This window comes from Notolepis coatsorum (genome assembly GCF_963971535.1).
Source record: "Notolepis coatsorum genome assembly, chromosome: 11".
Lineage (NCBI taxonomy): Eukaryota > Metazoa > Chordata > Actinopteri > Aulopiformes > Paralepididae > Notolepis > Notolepis coatsorum.
The window spans coordinates 118,356,458-118,378,540 of NC_140175.1; the positions used below are offsets into that span (position 1 = coordinate 118,356,458).

The following is a 22,083-nucleotide window of genomic DNA, read 5'->3' on the forward strand; positions in this document are numbered from 1 at the left end:
GCCACCCCGACCCTGCTGATAGGCTCCGACCATGCAGACCTCATAGTCCCGATAGACCGGGTCCATACAGGACCCCGAGGCTGTCCTGCAGCAGTCGAGACCCGCCTAGGATGGACCCTACAAGGCCCCCTCGCTAAATCTCTCAACCGAACAGCAGCCACTAGCTGCCTCCACTCCAGAGTGACAGAAGAAGACACCACTCTCCTGCAGCATGTCGAGAGGCTATGGACACTAGAGACAATGCCCTTTAAGAACGAAAAGAAAGACATTTGTTCTAAAGAAGACATTTACGCCATAAACCTCCTCGAGCAAGGGACAAAGAGAGTCACAGTCGGCGGAGTGATGAGATACGCAACTCCACTCCTGAGGCGAGAGGGAATGCCCACCTTTCACGCAAAGAAAGACGCTACGGAGCGGTATCTATTGAACACAGAGCGGCGCCTAGCCAAAGACCCCGCTCAAGAGAGTGTGTACCGCGCTGAGATTGAGAAGCTAATCACAGCGGGACACGTGACAAAGATTGACATTAAAGAGGCCGATCAGACGACCGAATCATGGTACCATGATACCACCATGGTACCACAAGGTCCACCACAACGGCAAGGATCGCATTGTGTTTAACTGCAGCTACCAGATCGGATCCCAAAATCTGAATAAAGAGCTCTTGCCCGGCCCCACACTCGGCCCCTCTCTACTAGGCGTGCTACTACGCTTCCGCCAGGACAAGGTGGCTATCAGCGGGGATATCAAAGGGATGTTCCTGCAGGTGAGACTAGTGGAGGAAGACAAGCCCCTGCTGCGGTTCCTATGGAGAGAGAGGATCGGAGATGAGCACCCAGCCATCTACCAGTGGGAAGTCCTCCCCTTCGGAACCACATGCAGCCCGTGCTGTGCTACATTTGCACTACAGAAACAAGTCGCAGAGGACCCAGCAGCAGATGAAGAGGTCCGACACAGTGTGAAGAACAGTTTCTACGTGGACAACTGTTTACAAAGCGTTTCGACTCAAGAAGAAGCCGAGGTTCTCCTACTCAAGCTACGCGCCTCCCTGATCAAAGGCGGCTTTGATCTCAGGCAGTGGGCCAGCAGCGACCCGCACGTATTGCGCAGCCTCTCCCCCGCGGACAAGGCTGCCAGCAGCGAGACCTGGATGGCGACCATCCCAGGAGAAGCCCAAGAAATGACACTAGGACTAGTCTGGCGCTTCAAAACAGACTCGCTCCACTATAGACACAAACCCCTGACCACGGAGCAGGGAAGGTCGACGGCGATACCGACCACCAGACGGAGTGTGTACAGAACACTCGCCAGACAATATGACCCGTTGGGATGTATTCTACCTTACACCACCAGGGCAAAGATGATTGTACGAGCACTATGGGACAAGGACCAGGGCTGGGACGACCCAATACCCGCACCCCTTGCCTCCACATGGAGAGAGTGGGAGACGGAACTCCGCTCACTCCCAGGCGTCAATATACGCTGCAGCTACTTCCCACCCACAGTGAGGCCAGAGACATGCAAGATGGATCTACACGTCTTCAGCGACGCCTCCGAAGTAGCCTATGGATCAGTGGCCTACTTGCGTGCCCAAGAGAAGGGAGGAGAGATACACACTGCTTTCATCCTGGCTCGCTCAAGAATAGCCCCACGAAAGCAACAATCTATCCCGCGTCTAGAGCTCTGCGCAGCCCTAGCAGGAGCGCATCTAGCCACGTTAATCCAACGTGAACTCACCATTCCGGTGCACAGAACAATCTTGTGGTCAGATTCCACGACAGTACTCACATGGATCAAGTCTGATTCATGCAGATACAAAGTCTTCGTGGGAGTCAGAGTCACCGAGATTCAAGAGTTAACAGAAGCAGCGAGCTGGCGGTATGTGGACACCAAACACAACCCAGCTGACGTCATCACCCAGGGAATGTCCCTAGATGACCTCACCCGTCGCAACATCTACAGTGACGGACCAGAGTTCCTCAAGCTCCCGGAAGAAGAGTGGCCTACGCCCACCCCACGGGAAGCGAGTAAAGAGGAGGCTGAGAACAAGAAACCTATGTTCTGTGGACTGAGCACAGTCGCCTCCACAGACCCCAACATAGATGATTGCATTACCCTACAGAGTGCGCAACTAAAGACATTTCTGCGGCACCACCCAGAGATTCAGCCCACTGCCGACATTTCAGCAGCTGACTACGAAGAAGCAGAACTTCTTCTACTACAACGAGCCCAGAGAGACTCGTTCCCCGACGAGCTAGACTGTCTACAGGGAGGAAAGCCCGTCCCATCAGACAGCAGACTGCTCCACCTGGCACCCGAGAGCGACGCCCATAATCTCATCAGAGTGGGTGGTCGTCTGCGGAGAGCCCCCAATCTACCGGATGACGTTAAGTACCCGATAGTCTTGAACAGCCGACACAAGGTCACAGAGCTGATCATAAAGAAATACGACGAGGATGTACACCACGCAGGAGCAGAGAGAGTCTTCGCGGAGATCAGACGTCGCTATTGGATACTTCAAGGAAGAGAAGCAGTGCGACGCTTCCAGCGAACCTGTCTAGACTGCCGAAAGTGGCGCGCGCAGCCCAGCATACCCCGGATGGCTGACCTACCTCCCTGTCGCCTCCGACTCGGCGACAAGCCATTCCACTCCACAGGCATGGACTGTTTTGGCCCGTTGTATATAAAGAAAGGAAGAGGAACCGAGAAGCGGTGGGGTATTGTATTCAAATGCATGACCACCAGAGCGATACATATCGAACTCCTTTCAACCATGAGCACAGACTCATTCCTTATGGCCTTCCGAAGATTCACATCACGGAAAGGAAAACCGTCTACATTGTTGTCTGATCACGGGACAAACTTCAAAGGCGGAGAAAGAGAGCTGAGAGAGAGCTTCCAAGCTATGGGCCCAGAACTTAAGACCCACCTCGCTCCATCCCAGATTGACTTCCAGTTTAATCCCCCGAACGCACCCCACTTCGGTGGAACCTGGGAACGAGAAGTACGTTCTATAAAGACAGCCCTGTACGCCGTGCTTGGGGCCCAGACTGTAGCGGAAGAAGTCCTGATGACAGTCCTCACGGAGATCGAGGGAGTATTGAACTCAAAGCCCCTCGGTTACGTCTCAAGTGATGTAGCAGATGTCGACCCAGTCACCCCCAACACACTCTTGATGGGGCGGCTGGACCCCGCGCTACCCCAGACAATGTACAGGCCTGAAGAAGCGAACGGCCGAAGAATGTGGAGGTACAGTCAAGTACTAGCTGACAAGTTTTGGAACAGCTTTCTACTCCACTACCTACCGTCTCTACAGACCCGCCAGAAGTGGGTAAAAGAGAGAGACAATTTGACAGAAGGAACAGTCGTCATGATTATCGACCAGTCACTACCCAGAGCTATGTGGCCGGCTGGCCGCGTAAGCAAAGTGATCACCGGTGCCGATGGCAAGGTCCGAGCAGCTGAGGTGCTCGTCCAAGGGCGAACTTACACACGACCCGTGGCGAGGCTAATAGAACTGCCCAGACTCCCAGACACTATCGATGACGACCATGACCCCACGACTTTGTGAGTTGACTGACCCTTACAGCGGACCTTGAGTGGTAGACAGTGCGGTTAATCTGTCTCTGCTTAGCTAATTAGGTGGGACTAATTAGGGGGCGGCTGTTGTGAAGGATCAGATTAAACCGAATATATATATTTATTTATGGATATATATTTAATAGTATTTGTATATCGTTTGATATCCCTTGTATATTCCTTGTACATATACACTGAATATCCCTTTAGTCTACTAACAGCCCATAATAGTTTCATTCTCTCATTGGACAAGAACTTGGCGCCAGCAGCCAAGCCCCTTGGTTCAAGTTCAATCGTGCCGACGAACATGTCGTTACTAGCCCGGTTCCGCGTAGGAATACGTCTGGCGAAATACGAATGGTACTATTTGTTCACAGCGCATATATATATGGCGCAAGTAAAGTAGAACTTTTTTTTAGTCCCTTAGCCCTTAGTTCTTTACCCTCCAACCTAGTGGCAAGACGTTAAGCCTCACCCACGATCCACGTGTGGTGCAGTATGGTCAACTTGGCCTCAGAATGGCATTGAGACATTGTGCGGATTAATAGTTGAATTGTCATAGTTTGGCACTATACCGTCGAGTGGGACGTATTTCTATTAAGTTAATAATAGTCTATTATGTATGGTGCATCGTTCGGTTAGAGTTATAAAGTGAGCAGTACCCCCATCGTTCCTCACGTTATCTAGAGTCTTAACCAGGCTGGGCAGACCACGTGTGGTGCTTTCATCCGAGGAGTTCTGGGCCAGGACGAGTGGACCTGCACATTGGATTACCTTACCCGGACGACGGCGAGCCCTACACGGCTTGGATTATCTACTTGCTTTGGGTGCTTTGATTATGCCATGGATAACAGCCAACACTGGTGAGTGTTGGAACTACCCCCCGAGAGGAGTCCAGGTGAGACGGCGCTCTACCCCGAGTGAGGTCGCCTCACGTCTCTTCGTTGTGGACCGGCAGCTACCGTCTACAAGAGGGCCCAACGGTATTCATCTGTGGACCAAGGTTCTGTGGGCACCGTGTTCAGCACTCTGAATTCTCCCAAGAAATCGTTGGCCAGATGGGATATCGCCAGCGGCTCTCCTAACCCCCCCTCCCTACTGACTTACAACCAGCAGGACCTACGAATACTCATTTGCCTTACAAGTGCATTCAAATCATAAATGTCATTAAGTGAACGTTGTATATACCCTTTGCTATATAAAATATTCGATTTATACATTTGTGTGGACTTGGTTTCATGGTGGGAAAGTGTTCATCATATCTATATCATGTACTGTGTGGCCAGTAGTTAAAGTACATAATCGGTAGTGGTTTAATGATACCATACTTATCAATACAGTCAGGGAATTGTACCCCTCAGTTACAGTTGTCATGAACTGAATAGATTCCAGAAGTCATAATCCACTTAGTCCTGCTCCCAAAACTATTTTGAATATGTTGTAAAATAAATGCAACTACTGCAGAAGTAGGAATATCATTAGAATACAGTACAGTATGTATTACTATCTACTACTACAGTACTACCTATGCTGCTATGTCTATACTACTATGTATCACAAACAGTACTGTATTTGCAAATCTGGTATGTCATAAATGTATAGATGTAGCAGTACTGTCTATCTGTATGTCGTGTATGTCATATATGTTACGATTAATTGAAAATGGGGGACCCTGATGTAAACAACCAGTATGGCCACTACAATACTGTAACAAAAATGAGCAGAAGTATTTCAATTATTAGACGGAATGCCTATTTTTTTTTTTTTATCCACTTTTTCTCCCATTTTTCTATATTTTCTCCCATCCCAATTTCGTATCATCCAATTCAACCCTCCCCTGTCACGAACGCTGTTTCTTGCCTCCCACAAGCCGGCTGCAATGTGGACTAAGTCATACATAGCACAAGTCCCCTCCGGTACTTGAGGTAACAGCAGTCGCATCTTTTCACCTGCGCAGCTCGATCTCTCAGTGGCGAGGAGTAACGCGTGGGAGGCTCACGCTGCCCCCGACACTTCCTGATTCTACTGCGCAGGCGCACCAACCGACTTGTAGGAGTCGCTTGTTCACAACGTTCGATCCCCACCCTTCAGTTTTCCCTCCCCGTAATACGGCCAATGTGTATTACTGCGGACGACCAGCTAAACTGAAAACAATGTGGAGAGCTGGATTCGAACACGCGAATCCTAGCGTCTCCACACTGGTGGCGAGTGCCTTGCCCACTACACCACCTAGCCGCCCTCGGAATGCCTATTTTTTAACAGACACAGCTACTGTACCAAGCAAGTCATACAATCACTAGTTTTGTCACATCTGGACTACTGTCCAGCAATCTAAAAAATAGTAAGATAAAATAGACAGAGTAAAATAGTGCAGTGCAATAAAATAGTAGAATAGAATAGATACAACTTATTTTTTTACAATGAGAATTTTATTACCATTGCAGAATGGGTAAACTACAGTCAATACACACAATTGTTAAGGGGATGCAGACCAGAGAAAGACGTTTGTACATTGCAAAGTTCATCCTTCCTCTGCAGAGTTCAAATAAAGCTGACTTGACCTGACTTGAAAAAAACAGTGTTGAGACAACCCCCCCCCCCCCCCCACCATCAATGTACAGCCCCCCACCCCACCTACCCACCTATTAACACCTCATCAAGGAGAGGGGGCAGGGAGGTGTCAAATGCATCTGGTTGATACAGTACGGTCACAGTTCCATCCTAGAGGCTAATCTTTCCTGTGACAAAATGGCATCCAATGTAATATATTCCATAGTATATTCCACTACAATGGGTACAATACTGACCAGAGAAAGACTTTCGTCTTGTTTACATCTACTATTTTTATTATTGTCTATTTAAAACTTAAAAAAAGGGGTGAAACGATACAGCATTCACTTTACGGCCTATAGGGATATTTTATTTCAATTCTCTATTAGAAAAGAGAAATATTAAGCCCTGTGCAAGGAATAATATGAAAATGTGCCATTGAATAGCCTGTAGCTAGATATGACATTTGGACATGACATGTTTGTCCTCCATAGATACAGTAATTGAATGGAAATTGTATTAACAGATTGCAAAATGGGTACAATACAGTACAGCTCAATACACACAATTGTTAAGGGGATGCAGACCAGAGGAAGACTTTCGTCTTGTTTACATCAGGGTCCCCCATTTTCAATTCATAATGACAACAGTACCGATAGGAGATAAGATAAGATAAAAAACTGAAGAATATTGATCAGGCCAGAGTTACATTATTATTTCAGGTGTATTCTCATCAGAAGCCATGGAGAACTATAAGTCTTTAGAGGCATACCGCTTCTTTGTCTCTGGTTGGGTAGAAACCGTGTTCCACCGGAAACTGACAAGGTGCACCTTGTTGCGGGCGGATGTCAGACCATCCTACAGAGTGAATGATGATCCACATCATCCTTGGGTGGCCTTAGATGGCACGGGAAAGGTGGTTGCAGGTCACTGTGACTGTATGGCAGGGTGAGTTATACAAAATAATATTTTTTAAATAAAAAATAAATAATAAAAAGAATGTTGCCACAAATTTACCAGTGTTACCCACCCAACAGGAGCAACAGGCGGCCAGCAGCATAAGCACTCCAGTCTACTGCTTGTGTAAAACAACAACAGAATCAGAGAGCATGGTTGGCTGTGACACCTGTGATGACTGGTTCCATCCCAGGTGTCTAAACCTCAAAAGGCTACCGAAAAGCAAGACATGGTATTGCCCGGAGTGCAGAAAAAAGAAAAAGAAGTCTAACCCTAACTAAGTTGCTGTACTCTGTCGTCTACTCTAAGCCATCCTATATTGTCAAAGTGGGCAGGGGTGAGGTGCGTTCTAGGAGTAAGGTCAAGCAGTAGTCTGACCAGTTTGTTTTGTGATGTTTGTAATTTAGTTTTTAGCCCTTTTGAAGTTTTATGTTATGGCTTCCTTCTTGGAGAAAATGTAGGTCTGCCAATGCTGCTGTTATGCATATGTTATGCATTGTTGTGCATGTTGAAACTTGAAATAGCACTTTTGTATTTTTGTATATAAAAAAAATAAGCATTTTTTACATGCATTGTTGTGCATGTTGAAATTGTAGGCCTGCCAATGCTGCTGTTATGCATATGTTATGCATGTTTAAACTTGAAATAGCACTTTTGTATTTTTGTATATAAAAAAATAAGCATTTTTTACATGCATTGTTGTGCATGTTGAAATTGTAGGCCTGCCAATGCTGCTGTTATGCATATGTTATGCATGTTTAAACTTGAAATAGCACTTTTGTATTTTTGTATCTAAAAAAAATAACCATTTTTTACATGCATTGTTGTGAAATAGCACTCAGTCACAGAAAGTTAATGTGACAATACATTTTTTGTATTTTTGTATCTAAAAAAAAGCAATAGCAGAAGTTAGTTTTGCATTTTCTTTACTTGCATTGTTGTGCATGCTGAAATAGCACTCACATATAAAACTGCAATAGAAGAACAGAACATTTCATTCTTATTTGTATATTTGAACAATAAAGCAAGGTTATTCTTTCAAAATGATGTTTGCTATAGTTGTTGTGCCCCTGGTATGTGGTTGACAAACATTGACATTGACAAACATATTTACAATTAGCATTTTATAAAGTAGAACTGTAATGTGTACTTTCTCAGTCAGTGCTAAGTGCAGTCATCTTATGCAGCATCACTTTTCACATCAAAACAAAAGTAGAACTGTAATGTGAGACGGGGAAACTTTGTTTTGAATACTGGGGGGATGGTTGAGAATATTTGGTCCCTGCACTGCCATTTAATCAAGAAGTCAAGCTTGACGTACATCAGGTCTATCCAGGTCCAGAACACTTTGATGACTGTTGCCTTTGACACACCTCTGATGTGGGAAATGAGGTCAAAGGACATGTCGTGACGCAGCTGTCCACAGATGAAGCGGTCAAGGAGCTTGACTCGACCTTGGTTCTCTGTTGGTCACCATCCTCCTTGGCTGCATCCCTCTCCTCTCTGAGAGACTGCATCTCGTCAAACAGAGACTGCTCAGTGATGGGAGGTGTGGCTGCTTCCTCAACTTGGGCTGCTGCCTCAACTTGGATGTCTTGGCTGCAACGTTTAGTCCTCTTGTGGGGAGTCACTTTAAATGAAATAAAAACCATACTAATAAGAAACTGCAATTTAGGAACCCATTGATTTTGGCACATAACTGAAAACTAGATGATATCACTTACGATGGTATGAAGAGGAGTTCCTTTTTGCACGCCGCTCATGGCGACTGATGTTCGTTGACGTAGATGGTGTAGACTGTGATGTTGAAGGGAATACAGATGGAATGTAGTCTGGGTGTGTTTGGTCATTGACCTTTGCACCTGAATGAATGAATGAATGAATGAATGAATGAATGAATGAATGAATGAATGAATGAATGAATGAATGAATGAATGAATGAATGAAAACGTTATTAACAGATTGCAGAATGGATACAATACAGTACGGCTCAATACACACAATTGTTAAGGGGATGCAGACCAGAGAGACTTTCGTCTTGTTTACATCAGGGTCCCCCATTTTCAATTCATAGTGACATTTGTGACATACTCAACATACATGACATCATGACATTTATGGCATAGGGACATACATGACATACAGGTATATAGTACTGTTACATTTGTGACATAATATGATATGCAAATATACAGTACTGTTACCCCATAGATCCTGACAGAGAGTATATACATATGACATGTATATTACAAGCAATACGACTATTCAATAACAAGTCCTTAGAGCAAGGACAACAACACTGAATGTGATTGATAAATAGTATACTAGTAACATATAAAAATGAAAAAGGCATGTAGGCTACACTGAGAATGGACTATTATGGGGAAGTAGCTAGCAGAGACTGCTAGCTAATCAATCAATCAGCTAGCAGCTAACATCTGCTGTTTACAGCCTCACAGCCAATACAACTTAATTTACTATATAAATATGTGTTCCTTATTCTCACCTGTTATGAAATGGGTAGAGCAGACATACGTAGAATTTGACTTGGGGGACCAGGGTCTGCTTTTGCACGCCGCTCATGGCGACTGATGTTCGTTGACGTAGATGGTGTAGACTGTGATGTTGAAGGGAATACAGATGGAATGTAGTCTGGGTGTGTTTGGTCGTTGACCTTTGCACCTGAATGAATGAATGAATGAATGAATGAATGAAAACGTTATTAACAGATTGCAGAATGGATACAATACAGTACGGCTCAATACACACAATTGTTAAGGGGATGCAGACCAGAGAGACTTTCGTCTTGTTTACATCAGGGTCCCCCATTTTCAATTCATAGTGACATTTGTGACATACTCAACATACATGACATCATGACATTTATGGCATAGGGACATACATGACATACAGGTATATAGTACTGTTACATTTGTGACATAATATGATATGCAAATATACAGTACTGTTACCCCATAGATCCTGACAGAGAGTATATACATATGACATGTATATTACAAGCAATACGACTATTCAATAACAAGTCCTTAGAGCAAGGACAACAACACTGAATGTGATTGATAAATAGTATACTAGTAACTAGGGATGCCCCGATCACGTTTTTTGCCACCGATACCGATCACCGATCGTCTTGAGCCATATCGGCCGATACCGATCCGATACCGATCGTTTTTGATTAATAAAAAAAAAAAATTATGTAATTTTTTTTTTATATAAAATATATATATTATATAATTAGACTTGTAGTTGTATTATCTGCGAGACAACGCCACCACGCAACAAGTCAAAATGCTCGCTATCTCCACTGTCTGTGTGTATACTCTGCTTTGATCAAATCACATTCGGCTCTGCAGATTTACCCTAGGCTCTGCAGATATACCCTACTCCCTCAGCTATCCCCGTTAGTGACTGCGACGCAAGCCGGGCTGCGTGTAACTGTTCCGCAACAGTAAGTGACTTCCGGGGTAGGCCTGATTGGCCCCGACAGGCACGTGACGCGCAACTTTCTCTGCCGCGCGGCACGCTCCGCGGAGCCGAGCGGCAGAGCTTACGGAATTACGTAACCGTCCAAATACGCCATGACTCTCATTCGGCGCTATAGCTCACCTGGCAGAGCAGCGGTCCTGCGATCCTGCGGTCCGTTGTTGGTCAGTTCGAATCCCATCAAATCTTTTTTTTTTAACGTGATTTTTTTTTTAACGTGTATTCTTTCGCCGGTTAAGGTTAGGCATGGTTAAGGTTAAGGTTAAGGTTAGGCATTGTTTCGGAGTTGGTTAAGGTTAGAACGGTTAAGTTTAGGCGCTGTTAAGGAGCTGGTTAAGGTTAGAGTTTGTCTTAGAGAATGGCAATATTCTTTCTATGGTTAAGGTTAGGCATGGTTAAGGTTAAGGTTAAGGTTAGGCATTGTTTCGGAGTTGGTTAAGGTTAGAACGGTTAAGTTTAGGCGCTGTTAAGGAGCTGGTTAAGGTTAGAGTTTGTGTTAGAGAATGGCAATAGACAGCCTATTTCCGCGCGACAGCTCTCAGCAGCCTCGTTGCGCGTCCTGAGTTTGCCGCGTCACGTGCCTGTCGGGGCCAATCAGGCCTACCCCGGAAGTCACTTACTGTTGCGGAACAGGTACACGCAGCCGGGCTTCGAATATGCATCGAATGAGTGTTATAAGACATTGATATCAGGAGCTGTCTGTAGCTACTGCTAGCCGGAAATATAACGTTAAGACAACGCCTCAGTGAACTATTTAGTTGAATGGGACATTTCGTTTTGAACAGTGAGCTAAGCTAACGTGAGCTAACAGAGGTATCATACACTAGTACTAGATAACTAGACTATTGCTGGAGCATTTGTTGATATCAGGAGCTATCAGTAGCTAGCCGGCTAGATACCGTTCAGTTAGACAATGCCTCATCATGTATTAAACTAAAAGTGAATAGTTGACTGGGTCATTTTGTAACGGTAGCTAACGATGGAGGTCCCGTCCCACTAGACTAGACTAGACCCGTGTTTACATGCGTGCGGGAGGAGCTGGAGGAGGAGCAGACGCGCAGCACTGTGTGCAGCTCCCGGTGTCTGAGACAGAACTCAGCGAGTGAGATCTGTTTTGACGATCGGCGAAAATAAAGCATTATCACCGATCACCGATCGCATATTTATACTGATTATCGGCCGATAACGATCGGTGGCCGATCGATCGGGGCATCCCTACTAGTAACATATAAAAATGAAAAAGGCATGTAGGCTACACTGAGAATGGACTATTATGGGGAAGTAGCTAGCAGAGACTGCTAGCTAATCAATCAATCAGCTAGCAGCTAACATCTGCTGTTTACAGCCTCACAGCCAATACAACTTAATTTACTATATAAATATGTGTTCCTTATTCTCACCTGTTATGAAATGGGTAGAGCAGACATACATAGAATTTGACTTGGGGGACCAGGGTCTGCTTTTGCACGCCGCTCATGGCGACTGATGTTCGTTGACGTAGATGGTGTAGACTGTGATGTTGAAGGGAATACAGATGGAATGTAGTCTGGGTGTGTTTGGTCGTTGACCTTTGCACCTGAATGAATGAATGAATGAAAATGTTATTAACAGATTGCAGAATGGATACAATACAGTACGGCTCAATACACACAATTGTTAAGGGGATGCAGACCAGAGAGACTTTCGTCTTGTTTACATCAGGGTCCCCCATTTTCAATTCATAGTGACATTTGTGACATACTCAACATACATGACATCATGACATTTATGGCATAGGGACATACATGACATACAGGTATATAGTACTGTTACATTTGTGACATAATATGATATGCAAATATACAGTACTGTTACCCCATAGATCCTGACAGAGAGTGTATACATATGACATGTATATTACAAGCAATACGACTATTCAATAACAAGTCCTTAGAGCAAGGACAACAACACTGAATGTGATTGATAAATAGTATACTAGTAACATATAAAAATGAAAAAGGCATGTAGGCTACACTGAGAATGGACTATTATGGGGAAGTAGCTAGCAGAGACTGCTAGCTAATCAATCAATCAGCTAGCAGCTAACATCTGCTGTTTACAGCCTCACAGCCAATACAACTTAATTTACTATATAAATATGTGTTCCTTATTCTCACCTGTTATGAAATGGGTAGAGCAGACATACGTAGAATTTGACTTGGGGGACCAGGGTCTGCTTTGGTCGACTCTCCCGTCTGCTCTACCCAGTCAAAGGAAGTTGACTTCGAGAATATACAGTACTGTTTACAGTATGTGTACAAGGGAAGACTACTCGAAATGTGTTGTTTTCTTTGTGCATTAAGCCAGTCAATTTGCTCTTTGTATGGGATTATAACGGAGTTGTTCTTGTTTGTGTGCTCCCCTCGCATTTGACGATCAATTGGACTTGAAAACAGCAGTGACCACCACTCGTTACTGCGGTCAAGTGAGCCGTCTTTTGCTTTTGCGTGGTCAAGTGAGCCGCTCTTGTTTTTCGAGTGCGCGATTAGTTCCAGGTTTACGGTAATGCATTAAAACAAGCCTGGGACGCTGTTGTAATGAACCGACGTGACTTTTGAACACAGTCTCACAAGTAGATCTTACAGAAATACTTAATATGACATTGAATGCGCATCGAATCAATAGGACGTTTAGTCTAATCAATAGGACGTTTCGTATGTGCAGTATTATTGAACATCGAATCAATAGGACGCGCAGTAAGTATATTCGATCACTAAACTAAAGCTACAGACAATTCCACAGAGGAACACTTCCGGTGAGGATTTCAAAGTAAAGGATGGCATGTGGTTCATTTCTATTATTTCATAAGTAGTTTATTACACTGCCATGTTTGTACTTAATACTTCTCAAGACTACTTGCACAAATAATATTAACTACTTTTACTGTGTACTTTGAGTAATTTGAGTTTCAAAGTCCTTTTTATAGAACAATGAGTATTTTCGACTAACTTTGATGTGGGATAAAAAAAGATTTTCCCATAAGCACTTTATGAAACTGCCATGGTTGTACTTAGTACCTCTTAGACTACTTGTACAAATTATATGAAATATTTTTACTGTGTACTTTTTGAGTAATTTGAGTTTCAAAGTCCTCAGAATCAGCATTTTCGACTAACTTTGATGTGGTATAAAAAAAGATTTTCCCATAAGCACTTTATGAAACTTCCATGGTTGTACTTAGTACCTCTTAGACTACTTGTACAAATTATATGAAATATTTTTACTGTGTACTTTTTGAGTAATTTCAGTTTTAAAGTCCTCAGAATCAGCATTTTCGACTAACTTTGATGTGGGATAAAAAAAGATTTTCCCATAAGCACCTTATGAAACTGCCATGGTTGTACTTAGTACCTCTTATACTACATGTACAAATTATATGAAATATTTTTACTGTGTACTTTTTGAGTAATTTGAGTTTCAAAGTCCCCAGAATCAGCATTTTCGACTAACTTTGATGTGGGATAAAAAAAGATTTTCCCATAAGCACCTTATGAAACTGCCATGGTTGTACTTAGTACCTCTTAGACTACGTGTACAAATTATATGAAATATTTTTACTGTGTACTTTTTGAGTAATTTGAGTTTCAAAGTCCCCAGAATCAGCATTTTCGACTAACTTTGATGTGGGATAAAAAAAGATTTTCCCATAAGCACCTTATGAAACTGCCATGGTTGTACTTAGTACCTCTTAGACTACTTGCACAAATTATATGAAATATTTTTACTGTGTACTTTTTGAGTAATTTCAGTTTTAAAGTCCCCAGAATCAGCATTTTCGACTAACTTTGATGTGGGATAAAAAAAGATTTTCCCATAAGCACCTTATGAAACTGCCATGGTTGTACTTAGTACCTCTTAGACTACTTGCACAAATTATATGAAATATTTTTACTGTGTACTTTTTGAGTAATTTCAGTTTTAAAGTCCCCAGAATCAGCATTTTCGACTAACTTTGATGTGGGATAAAAAAAGATTTTCCCATAAGCACCTTATGAAACTGCCATGGTTGTACTTAGTACCTCTTAGACTACTTGTACAAATTATATGAAATATTTTTACTGTGTACTTTTTGAGTAATTTCAGTTTTAAAGTCCTCAGAATCAGCATTTTCGACTAACTTTGATGTGGGATAAAAAAAGATTTTCCCATAAGCACCTTATGAAACTGCCATGGTTGTACTTAGTACCTCTTAGACTACGTGTACAAATTATATGAAATATTTTTACTGTGTACTTTTTGAGTAATTTCAGTTTCAAAGTCCCCAGAATCAGCATTTTCGACTAACTTTGATGTGGGATAAAAAAAGATTTTCCCATAAGCACCTTATGAAACTGCCATGGTTGTACTTAGTACCTCTTAGACTACCTGTACAAATTATATGAAATATTTTTACTGTGTACTTTTTGAGTAATTTCAGTTTCAAAGTCCCCAGAATCAGCATTTTCGACTAACTTTGATGTGGGATAAAAAAAGATTTTCCCATAAGCACTTGATGAAACTGCCATGGTTGTACTTAGTACCTCTTAGACTACCTGTACAAATTATATGAAATATTTTTACTGTGTACTTTTTGAGTAATTTCAGTTTCAAAGTCCCCAGAATCAGCATTTTCGACTAACTTTGATGTGGGATAAAAAAAGATTTTCCCATAAGCACCTTATGAAACTGCCATGGTTGTACTTAGTACCTCTTAGACTACTTGTACAAATTATATGAAATATTTTTACTGTGTACTTTTTGAGTAATTTCAGTTTTAAAGTCCCCAGAATCAGCATTTTCGACTAACTTTGATGTGGGATAAAAAAAGATTTTCCCATAAGCACCTTATGAAACTGCCATGGTTGTACTTAGTACCTCTTAGACTACCTGTACAAATTATATGAAATATTTTTACTGTGTACTTTTTGAGTAATTTGAGTTTCAAAGTCCTCAGAATCAGCATTTTCGACTAACTTTGATGTTGGATAAAAACAATTCTTCCCATAAGCACTTTATGAAACTGCCATGGTTGTACTTAGTACCTCTTAGACTACCTGTACAAATTATATGAAATATTTTTACTGTGTACTTTTTGAGTAATTTCAGTTTTAAAGTCCTCAGAATCAGCATTTTCGACTAACTTTGATGTGGGATAAAAAAAGATTTCCCCATAAGCACCTTATGAAACTGCCATGGTTGTACTTAGTACCTCTTAGACTACGTGTACAAATTATATGAAATATTTTTACTGTGTACTTTTTGAGTAATTTGAGTTTCAAAGTCCCCAGAATCAGCATTTTCGTCCCCAGAATCAGCATTTTCGACTAACTTTGATGTGGGATAAAAAAAGATTTTCCCATAAGCACCTTATGAAACTGCCATGGTTGTACTTAGTACCTCTTAGACTACTTGTACAAATTATATGAAATATTTTTACTGTGTACTTTTTGAGTAATTTCAGTTTTAAAGTCCCCAGAATCAGCATTTTCGACTAACTTTGATGTGGGATAAAAAAAGATTTTCCCATAAGCACCTTATGAAACTGCCATGGTTGTACTTAGTACCTCTTAGACTACTTGTACAAATTATATGAAATATTTTTACTGTGTACTTTTTGAGTAATTTGAGTTTCAAAGTCCCCAGAATCAGCATTTTCGACTAACTTTGATGTGGGATAAAAAAAGATTTTCCCATAAGCACCTTATGAAACTGCCATGGTTGTACTTAGTACCTCTTAGACTAGCAGCTGACATCAATGTGGAAAAGGAAGACCACTGAAGTTGTAGTTGCTGTGCTCCCCTCCCATTCTAGAGGGGACAATTTCTTGATCCACCACAGTGAGCTACGCACTCTGAGACCTCACAAGTGGCTAACGGGCGAGGTATTTTGTGGTTAAAACAATATTACCCACAGTAAAAAAAAAAAAAATTAGTATGTAATTGTATTATATATTTTATTAGCGTTTAATCCGCTGTATTTTTTTTCTGTCTTCATCTCAATTGTTGGATTTAGGTTATTGAGGGCCTATTCCACCTGTATGCCAACCAGTTCAACACTGGAAACACAATTTATATACTGAATCATTACACAGCAGGTATTATACTTTTTGGACAACGAACCCAGCTCAATCGGCACGGCTTGCGAAAGGTAATGTGTGTTTTCATGCCTTTTACTTATCCACACCTTGTAGAGCCAAATTTGTCTGTGAAATGGCTTACTTGCATGTGTACATTTTGTGTTATAGTACTTTGGGTTTTCTATTTTGTAATTTAATATACAAATTGAAACACCATGATTTATTTTTAATAAAATAAGGCATCATATTCCTAAGAGAACTTAAAAGTATTTGTATTGCTGTTATAGATCAACTTTAATGATTATCAAGCTGTGATCGCCTTTGTAAATGTTGACGAAACACACTGGAAGTTGCTGGTTAGTGATTGTTTTCATTCAGAAATCCCTTTCATTTAAATATGTATATAATGTTCGATGCTGTTTTGAAATAACATCACTTTTTTTTAGTACGTATTTCCTGCCATAGGATCAGTATTTTTGGTGGATCCAGCGGCAAATACCAAAGAGCAAGCAGACTCGGAAAATGCTGCGAAAAGAGTACGGTAAGTCAGCAAATTAGATATTAAGTGATCTTAGAATTATATTTTGTGTTTAAGTAAACATGTATAAGTATGTTAACAGAAGTTCCCAAACCCACACCACTGAAGCATTTATTTTGTGCTCGGTGGTCTCAGCTGTTTTTTAAATGATATTTCCTTATCCCGCCCTTAGTATCTGTGTACACAATTCTAAATGAAGTAGCTCAGTAAGCAAGGTAACCTACAATATTTTCCAGTGTCCATATTGTTCGAATGGAGTGTTTTTATTTTACACAATATTTAAAGATTTGTATTCTACATGTGTCTGTTGGGAGTTACATTAGAGACTATTCCACAATGTGTTTTACAAAGGGATTACTTCAAGATGAGGAGGACCTGCTATGGCAAGGAGGACTGGGGGACTGTCAAATGGAGAGGAGCAACCATGAACCATCCAGTTCAACGTGATGGCAGTAGCTGTGGGGTCATAGTTACCATGGTAACATCGTTTTTTACTTTAACTATATGTAATATTTATGCTTCTGCTACATATATATATATTCTTATATTTATTTCAGTCGCTTGATTATTATACAAGTTTAAAGAATAAAATAGTCAATGATGTTAAAAGATAAGTCATTCATTTCTAAATTATCAATTTTCAGTTTATTTTTTAGGGGAAAAGTGATGAGGGCTGGTTGTTGACACAGCAGTTTGTCATGTACATTCTTCAAGTTGTGTTAATTACCTCATTACAAGTATTAGTTATTAATAGTTTGATCCTTTTTATTGAAATATCAATTCAATTTATTAATTTTATTGGCAAAAACGATGTAGCGCAGAATAGATGACAAGTGTGATTGTGTGTGTTGGTGTGTAGATGGCAAGAGCAGTGATGGAGGCCTTTCCTGCATTACCAGTTATGTCCTTTGGGACATCCAAAAAGGAGATGGCTTGTGAGAGGAGAAAGTGTGCACTTTCAATACTCAATGGTTCAGGTTTGTAAGTCATTTGTCCTGCTTTATGTTATGGTTCTTAGTTAGTTGTTATGGAAATAATTATCTTCTATTAATCCAATGCAATCAAACAAATCTACAATAACTACAGCCTGTAAAATTGCCTTTGAGTCCACACACTACAGCATTTATAGCCTACAGCATCATAGATTTTAAGCACAGGGCCCAAACCAAATATCCCATACATATCTCACTTGAACCCATAACTTATATTAATTTTACTTATATTGAGACATTAACAGTTGAAGAATAACTTTTTTTCCTGCTGCAATAAGGAATGTTGACACTTAACCTGTCACGGTTTGTATCAGGAGAGCAGGGAAGAGGAAACGAATACAGATTGTTCCAGGCATCCAGGAACAGTTTATAGGTGGTTTATTGAAAAAAATAACAGAAGATTGAACGATTGATTGAAAAGTTTATTAACAGATTGCAGAATGGGTACAGTACAGCTCAATACATACAGGGGTGTTAAGGGGATGCAGACCAAAGAAATACTTTCGTCTTGTTTACATCAGGGTCCCCCATTTTCAATTCATCATAACATATATGACATACATGACATACAGATAGACAGTACTGCTACATCTATACATTTATGACATATCAGATTTGCAAATACAGTACTGTTGTGATACAAAAAGTGTCCAGAAAAAGAGTATATACATTTGACGTAGAAACTGTACATTGGAGGAGGTTGGGTGGGGTCGGGTGGGTGGGTGGGGGTTGTACATTGGAGGGGGGGGGGGGGGGGGGGGTTGGGGTAGGGGGGGACACACACTGTACAATGTACATTGGAATACTGACAAAGCCATACTTGGTAATTTGCTGTACAACTGGGTTAAGACATTTGTAGGGGCCAGTTTCGAATTGCAGTCTCCCATAGGTGTTCTTTGAGAGTGTTGCTTACAGGCAGAGTGGCAGGAGGCATGGGTGAAATATGGAACACAAAACAGGGCTTAGAGTGAAACAGTGACAAATATTAATTCCTGCATTTTTTTATTTGTTGCATACAGGTCATTGCCTAGTAATGTTTCGAATATTACGGATTGTTTATGTATGTCTGCTTATATGTTGTTCTGTTCTGTTAACTGTATACATATACAGTATGTCTAAATAACATATTTTCTTTTCCTGCAGTGTTTCAAATGGAGGACAACTGTGCAATGTGCTCTGCCTCAAAGCCCCCAGGATCTGGGCCTCCCACTACAGATTGGGTGAGTGTTTGTCGTAGTGTATAGTGTGTCTAATCAATTCTAATCAAATTCTATTCATGATATTAGATGTATTTACAAAACTGTTGAGTCACTGGGTCTATCCAGATCAGGCGGTCCAGTGAAAATACTGCAGGGCCATGCTTCGATTTCTACTTTTCGGCGCATGGCGAATAATGTTTTTACGCCAACCTCGTGCGTCAGCCCTGCTGCAGCCCACACACATTAACTCTATTCAAAATGACTGTGTAACCGATATAAATTGATTTACTAACAAAACAGTCAAGACAACTTCTCTCAGATAAATGGTAATGTATATACATTGTTTACACATATAATGAACAGAGAGAATATAAAATGTGATGAGTAGTGGAATAGGGATACTGACAATTCTAATCATGTCTAATAGCAACATATTAAATTAAAGTGTAACTTCACCCCAGGTTTGAGCCTAAGTCCACCCACATGATGACAATAGCCTCAATGCAGCGTTGACAAAGCTACATTAGCTTGGAAAATAGCAATATGGGGCACTGAATTAGCACACCCCGCGGTTCCTCCACCTCACTCTACGCCGCTGGGAGACTGATGGTACATGTCCACCAGATCAGGCCTGGAAACCAAATTATACCTTGAGGCAACACAAATTGACCACTTGGAGAGAGGTTTGTGTGTGTTATCTGCTGGTGTCCTCTTTCACACACCAACATCCTGTAAGTCACTATTAAAACATGGGAAGCAGGGTCGTATGCAATACATAACTGACCAATGAATACCAAAAGGTAACTACATTATACTGATGCAACATGGGGTTTTCCCAGAACTATAAATCTTCTACCTATAACTACCTAAAAAACATTTCTATTTGAAAAACTGAAAATTTAGACATAATATACTTATTTTCTGATATTATTAAACTGGTGTTTGAGGCGAGTATGCTACAGACTATAGCTACATGTAATAAAGTTGACATGAATCTAATTTTGCCAAAATTATTCTCTATTGCACTTCATTACTTCATCATTTCCGATGACAAGATGTATCAGATTTGATGGTGACTCATTTCATTTTACAGCTACAGTGTGACACCTGTGAAAGATGGTTCCATGAGCAGTGCCTGGGGGTGAATCAGGACCAACTCCAAGAAGCCAAGAAGCCAGGAAGCAATTGGAATTGCTGTCTCTGCAACTAGGGCAGAATAATTAAGAAAAAGGGGGGAAAATCTGTGTTGACAGAGTCACATGGGGAGCAATAACTGGTCATGACGACGAGGTCTCCTTTAGCCTTAACTGGCGTGGTTTATTTAATATGTACATTTGCGCCACTAGACCTGCTCTCCATGAGAGCTAGAGAGAGAGAGAGACAGAGGGGCAGGGAACAATCCCTTATACCTGATACCTGACGTCAGTTACAATAGCTGCGTCTCCTTACGCCTATAGCGCCCTCTTACTGTGGAACAGTTAAAGTGCAGTTACATGCAAACATTAATACTGTACTTACACTTAAAAATCTGTTTGCCTGTTTTTGTCATACATAAACACAATCACTGAATGACAGTGTTTCAGTTGATAAGCTTTCATTTTTTGTTTTTAATATTTTCTCCTTTAGCCTTAACTGGCGTGGTTTATTTAATATGTACATTTGCGCCACTAGACCTGCTCTCCATGAGAGCTAGAGAGAGAGAGAGACAGAGGGGCAGGGAACAATCCCTTATACCTGATACCTGACGTCAGTTACAATAGCTGCGTCTCCTTACGCCTATAGCGCCCTCTTACTGTGGAACAGTTAAAGTGCAGTTACATGCAAACATTAATACTGTACTTACACTTAAAAATCTGTTTGCCTGTTTTTGTCATACATAAACACAATCACTGAATGACAGTGTTTCAGTTGATAAGCTTTCATTTTTTGTTTTTAATATTTTCTCCTTTAGCCTTAACTGGCGTGGTTTATTTAATATGTACATTTGCGCCACTAGACCTGCTCTCCATGAGAGCTAGAGAGAGACAGAGGGGCAGGGAACAATCCCTTATACCTGATACCTGACGTCAGTTACAATAGCTGCGTCTCCTTACGCCTATAGCGCCCTCTTACTGTGGAACAGTTAAAGTGCAGTTACATGCAAACATTAATACTGTACTTACACTTAAAAATCTGTTTGCCTGTTTTTGTCATACATAAACACAATCACTGAATGACAGTGTTTCAGTTGATAAGCTTTCATTTTTTGTTTTTAATATTTTCTCCTTTAGCCTTAACTGGCGTGGTTTATTTAATATGTACATTTGCGCCACTAGACCTGCTCTCCATGAGAGCTAGAGAGAGAGAGACAGAGGGGCAGGGAACAATCCCTTATACCTGATACCTGACGTCAGTTACAATAGCTGCGTCTCCTTACGCCTATAGCGCCCTCTTACTGTGGAACAGTTAAAGTGCAGTTACATGCAAACATTAATACTGTACTTACACTTAAAAATCTGTTTGCCTGTTTTTGTCATACATAAACACAATCACTGAATGACAGTGTTTCAGTTGATAAGCTTTCATTTTTTGTTTTTAATATTTTCTCCTTTAGCCTTAACTGGCGTGGTTTATTTAATATGTACATTTGCGCCACTAGACCTGCTCTCCATGAGAGCTAGAGAGAGAGAG

At 41.4% G+C, this 22,083-nt stretch overlaps 1 protein-coding gene and 1 long non-coding RNA gene across 2 annotated transcripts; one reads left to right on the top strand and one right to left on the bottom strand.

Moving 5' to 3' along the window:
* Nucleotides 1-8,142: 8,142 nt before the first annotated feature.
* LOC311236759 lies at nt 8,143-12,090 on the bottom strand. The gene is made up of 4 exons (XR_014620247.1): nt 11,991-12,090; nt 9,593-9,768; nt 8,811-8,948; nt 8,143-8,716 (listed from the first exon to the last, which is right to left on the bottom strand). It is a non-coding gene; the product is annotated as an uncharacterized lncRNA (long non-coding RNA).
* Nucleotides 12,091-17,020: 4,930 nt separating this feature from the next.
* On the top strand, nt 17,021-20,623 carry LOC311237252 (uncharacterized protein; the record flags this gene model as incomplete). Its single annotated transcript, XM_084325059.1, has 6 exons — nt 17,021-17,040; nt 17,131-17,225; nt 17,574-17,700; nt 18,082-18,199; nt 19,358-19,434; nt 20,507-20,623. Exons 3-6 carry the CDS (start codon nt 17,587-17,589, stop codon nt 20,621-20,623), a joined length of 426 nt encoding a protein of 141 aa, XP_084181185.1. The 5' UTR covers nt 17,021-17,040; nt 17,131-17,225; nt 17,574-17,586.
* Nucleotides 20,624-22,083: the final 1,460 nt, after the last annotated feature.